The following is a 5808-nucleotide window of genomic DNA, read 5'->3' as shown; positions in this document are numbered from 1 at the left end:
GTATTGCTTTACCTCATAATGGTGCAATATATAAATTCTATGAATTATATATATGCTTTGTTGTTTTTGTTTTTTATTCACTTAAGTGTTGTTGCTTAGTTGTGTGTTGTATTCTTGGTTTTTGTTTTTTTAGAAGACCGGACATGTTGAAACTAATATGAATACTGTTGATTTTGATTCATACCTAATTCATATAAACACTTTGATATTGTAATACTTTGTGTGTTGCGGTAAACCTTTGTGCTTTTTTGTAAAATGTGTTGTGTTGTTTATTAATTCTTGCCACTTTTTTATAAAACCGCATTTGATAAACACTTTTAACTTGTATCACTTTACGTTAATTAGTCATTGTCAATCCTACCCATGCAACTTGCGGACAATATACTAGTAACTTACTTACACAAAAAGGAACCACATATATTAATTTCTTAACAAATTCGAAGTCCAACATTAACGTACACAAAAACTTTAAAGACAAAACTATAGTACATTTTGATGGAAATGATAATTAAACAACATCAAGATTTAAAAAAAAAACTTGGTACGGTAGCACTTTGGTGCCATTAATGGCACCGTGCCATTAAATCTGGGCCATTTTTTAACCATATAAATGTATAATGCTCTTAATTATTTCTTTGTTTTCTCTCATCAACTTCCATTGACTTTCTTACAATCAATTCTGATTTCTCCTTGAGTACCCGTTAAGGGGCTAATATTACCCATATTAATCATTGATTGAGCAAATTGGTTAAAAAATGCTGTTTGGTTGTTGGCAAAGCTGTTAACAATTGAGATAGTAGAAGAACCATTGGTAGAAAAAAGGTGTTGGTCCGTTTGGAGAAGACCCATTTTGGTTAGAAGATTAGTGAAGTAATTGTTGTCGAATGTATCTTGAGTTGATGGGTCTAAGTTGTTCAAAGTAAATCCGTTTCCATTTTGGGGACAATTTTGTTGAAGTGTTGCTAAATAGGTTGTGTTTAGGGTTGGATCTGGGCTTCCAGTACCACTGAAGTTGAATAGTCTTTGGGAGAAAAATTGGCATTGAGCACGTCCAAATGTGTGTGCACCTATAAATTCCATACATTTCAATTAATCATTAGTTTGTGTGCTTGTCAAGAAAAAGACTTGGTATATATTAGAACTAGTCAACTAGGTACTAATTATCTTGTCAAAAAAAAAAAAAAAAACTAGGTACTAATTGTATAATTTTTTATATGTTTTACAAAAAACAAATTGATGACTTTTTCTTTTATATAATCATTTGTCTTTACTTATAGGTATAAAAATATCACTTTTTTCTGTTTATGAAATTTACATATATTATTTCTTAATCAAAGTTTTGAAAGCGATATAATCATTTGTCTTTACTTATAGGTATAAAAATATCACTTTTTTCTGTTAATGAAAATTACATATATTATTTCTTAATCAAAGTTTTGAAAGCGAGGTCAGAAAAAAGTAGTAATCATCATTAGTCAAAATATAATAGAAATGAACCGAAATTACAAAACAATGCATGTGCACTCCCATATTTTTAGAGTTAAACATGTTTTAAGTTCCTACAAAATTAGGAGTTTTCAAGTTTAATCTTTATAAAATTTTAATAGTATGTAAGAATAGTCTTTATTTTCAAAACTTTTTAGAGTTAAATATGTTTTTGCTCCCTATAAATATACCAATTTTTCTTTTTAGTCTCTCTAAAAAATTTCTTCAACTTTTAGTCCCTATAAAATTTTCAATCACTACTTTTGGTCCCTAATTTTAAGTTAAATTTTGTATTTTTTAACGAAATTATGCAGAAATGTGTAGAATATTGTAAAAATCTTTCCAAAAAAATAGAATTTTTTAACAAAATATAAAATTAAATATGAATTTTCAACCGTAAAAAATATAAAAATTCATATTTAATTCATGTTTTGTTAAAAAATTCTAATTTTTTTGGGATAGATTCTTATAATATTATAAATTTTTCTGCAAAAGTTTATTTTTATTTTTTTGAAAGAAATATTTTATGCAAAAGTTTATTAAAAAAATAAATTATACATATGAATTTACTTTAAAAGAGGGATCAAAAGTGAAGATGACAAATTTTTGGGGGAATAAAAGTTGAAGAATTTTTTTTTTGAAGGACTAAAATGAAAAGTTGACATATTTTTAGGGAACAAAAACATATTTAACCCAACCTTTTACAAAAAATGGAAATTTTAGTCCTCCAAAATAGTCCTTCTAAAATGAAAATAGTGACTAAAAGTAAATAAATTTTTTATAAGGACTAAATTTAAAAGCTTGTAACTTTGTAGGGATTAAAAACTTACTTAACCCTACTTTTGAATACATGTTCTATTATACGTAAAAAAGACCACATGCTCTATTATTAGATGAAATTAAAGTGAAATTCATCAAATCATGAGTCAATATGGGTTGACCATGTCTAAATTTCAATCGACAGTCTACTAAAAAATTGAGTATATCAGCAAATTCACAAATAATTAATATAGAGTTAATCATTTTAGTTCCTAAATTACAATGATTTAAAATCTAAATCTTCTTGAACAATTTTAAGTAATAATTGGTCCATTCAAACTGACTAATGTGATGGACATTTTTTTTTATTTATTGATATAATTTTAAAATCTCATGGATCAAAATATTGTCTGATCTACCATTTAAAGATTAAATAGAAAAAGTTACTATTGTATATCATATATTGTTACCTGACAATGCAACCATATCAGTAGTGTCAAGGTTAACTGCAGAGAATTTAGATGTAACATTGGCTAGGCTCTCAAATGGAGAGGGAATGGAGCTATTCGCACCACCTTGATTTGCTGTTAAACCATCTCTTCTTCCAAGTAGTACATTCCATGAAGGACCCCCTGACTGCAATTTTCACTCTTAATTAAATGTCATTTAACTCCAAATAAATGAAATAATTAACATATAGTTAGAAAATTAGAGGGAAAAAAAAATGAAATTTCAAAGTAATTACCAAGGACACAGAAGATTCTGCTGCAAGGGCAAGAATATCAGCGCAAGATACAATGCCAGAGCATGAACTTTCAAGAGAGCTTTTGATGGTGTCAACCACACCGAATCCACGAATGGAATTAACATTTGGAGCTGCGCTTTTCTCGCTTTGTGTGATGTTTCCTCCTTGGTCTAACAAAATCGACGCGTCACACCCCTAATGAACGAATACGATTTATTAATTAGTCCTCTAAATAAATAAAAATATAAGAAGGATAATATTCTTGAAGAAAACAAAATAAAATAAAATAAAATGAAGTTGTATGAAATTTACATTGACAAAGCAATCATGAAAATGAAGGCGAGTTAAGCTTGCACCAATTCGTGAATCAGATTGTAGAGCTTGTTGAACAGCATTTCTCACAATGGATGACACATTAGGGCATGTGTTAGAATAGAAAGTTGCATTCAATTGTCCATTTGAAGGATAAAGAAGGATTAACGAAAAGAAAATGATAGCTTGTATAGTTGAAGAAAGCATGATTGATTTTAGTATTTTTTTTACTTAAAGGTATTAATATTATTTGCTTAGTGATTCATATCAAGGTGATATATGCACATATATATAGATAATGAAAGCGCGTCAATTATTTTTATTACTTTAAGAACTTTCTTTAGGATAAATTATTCACAAGTTATTACCTAATACAATGTCAAAGATGTAGGAAGTTTCATAACATGTAGTGGGTATAGTTTGTCTCTAGGACAAAATATGAAAATCATAGAGATTGACACTTCACTGTCTAGTAGTTGAAGGTCAACATATCCTAATAAGTTAGGAAAATGTTTGTTAGATACCACAATTAAGAGATAGATATATGAGAGGCCGGTGTGTTAGAAGCGATAGATACATGATAATAGGGTTAATTAAGTAAATGATCCCTATAAATATTTAGAATTTTGTTTTTAGTCCCTACAAAATAAAATCACACTTTTTAGTCCCTGTGATATTTTCCTTTAGCATTTTATGGACCGAAAATGCTGAAGTAAAATCTTTACAGGGACTAAAATTGTTGAAGGAAAATTTTACAGGAACTAAAAATGCTGACAAAGTTTTTTACAGGGACTAAAAAATGCGATTTTATTTTGTAGGAACTAAAAATGAAATTATGAATATTTATAGGGACCATTTACTTAGTTAACCCATGATAATAAGATAGAAATAGATAGATATAAAGAAAATGATGTGTTGAATGGATGTAAGAAAATTAGAGGGTGTTCAAATATTATAAATTATAATTGTTTTTTTCTAGGAAAAATATATTTGGTGGATACGTTAATATACCAAAAATATACATGCAAATGTTAACATCTTTCCGTAAAACATTTGTTAATGAACTTAAATATAGAAAATTGTATTAGAAATTGCATTTTTTTTAACTAAGTATCCAAATTCATTTATGAAAAAATAAAAATAAAAATGTGGGGGACATAAACCTAACCCTGTAAAATAAAAAAGAAAAGAAAAATAAAATTAAAATTAAAATAATCCTCACATAAGGATGCATTTCAATTTCTTGAAAAGTTCAAATATTAGTTTTTCAAAACAAAATTTCAACTTAACAAGTGTTCTAGGATGGCATGTTACCAAGAGCTTTCATCGTAATTAATATTAAGTGGCTAAGAGTTTGTCTAATGAATGCAGTGACACATTGACAAATGCAATTATTATTACTATATTAGTAAATATTTCAAATAGCACCTCCTCATAATATTTTCAAAACATTAGCAACCTAAATTATTTTTTTTTTTGACAAAATTAGCAACCTAAATTATTGAAAATCAAAATGTAAGCCTTTCAATTTATATATCTTTCCAAAAAGGTGGGGAGTAAACTGTCAATTTCTGTTAATCTTCAAATCAAGACCCATTTTTTTAATGGAATATAATTTTTAAACACCCAAAACCTATCTACTACTAGAGAGTTGGAAACAAAGAGAGTAATATGATAGGTTGGTGATCCGATAAAAAGAGAGAGAGAGAGAGAGAGAGAGAGAAAAAAAATTGAAGTGTTAAATGAGTGTAGAAAAAATAAATGTGTACAATTATAATTCCTCTTTTTTAATAACAAAGATATATTGAAAATAAAGAAAAATAATAATATCCATCTAGTAAGACAAACTGCCAGGGTGGACTACAAGATTGACCAATCAATTAAGAAACGAGGGAATTTGTTTTAAACACATATGGAGCTAGTAGAAGTGATCAAGTTGCTATTTGCATAGAGGTTTAATTAAAGGCTTGACAGTAACTGGTTTGGTGGTTTTTCAAAATACTTGGCTTTGTTTGCAAGTTTTGAGGGAAGGGGAAGGAAAGGCTTAGGAGGGGAAGGAAGGGAAGGGAGAAAGGAGGGAAAGTTTTCCCCTTGTTTGGGAGTTAAAGAAACCAACAAGGAAAGGAGATGAAGGGTTTATGTGATAATTTTACTATTTTACCATTTTTCTCTTAAAATCAATACATTATGTTATACTTTGTAATTTATCTTGCAAATTATAATTAAAATTTTGAATTATTATGAGGACAAAATTGTCAATTTGTATGTTTAACCCCCAAAACCCCCCAATTTGGGGGAACTTTAAAATTGGACATATGAATCCCTTCAAAACCCCCCAAAACCTTTCTCTATTTTTTTAAAACTCCCAAACAAGGGTTTACCTCTCCATAAGCCTTTCCTTCCCCTCCCTTCCCCTCCGAAACCCAACTCGCAAACAAAGCCTTTATCTAATGCTATTTTTCTTCGTTACAATCTTATGTTATTAAAATGGCCTTCTTGTTTTTCTA

The 5808-nt window shown here is 28.5% G+C and overlaps 1 protein-coding gene across 1 annotated transcript; it reads right to left on the bottom strand.

Moving 5' to 3' along the window:
* Positions 1 to 392: 392 nt before the first annotated feature.
* On the bottom strand, positions 393 to 3563 carry LOC146955245 (peroxidase A2-like). The gene is made up of 4 exons (XM_085720835.1): positions 3302 to 3563; positions 2990 to 3184; positions 2715 to 2880; positions 393 to 1067 (listed from the first exon to the last, which is right to left on the bottom strand). The coding sequence occupies exons 1-4, from the start codon at positions 3506 to 3508 to the stop codon at positions 649 to 651; spliced, it is 987 nt and encodes a 328-aa protein (XP_085576961.1). The 5' UTR covers positions 3509 to 3563; the 3' UTR covers positions 393 to 648.
* Positions 3564 to 5808: the final 2245 nt, after the last annotated feature.

Source organism: Medicago sativa, chromosome 1 (assembly GCF_051527215.1).
Source record: "Medicago sativa cultivar Bolivia chromosome 1, Bolivia_mono, whole genome shotgun sequence".
In the NCBI taxonomy this organism is placed as follows: Eukaryota; Viridiplantae; Streptophyta; class Magnoliopsida; order Fabales; family Fabaceae; genus Medicago; species Medicago sativa.
The sequence above is the reverse complement of the archived record's forward strand: the minus strand, read 5'-3'. Positions and strand labels throughout refer to the sequence as shown.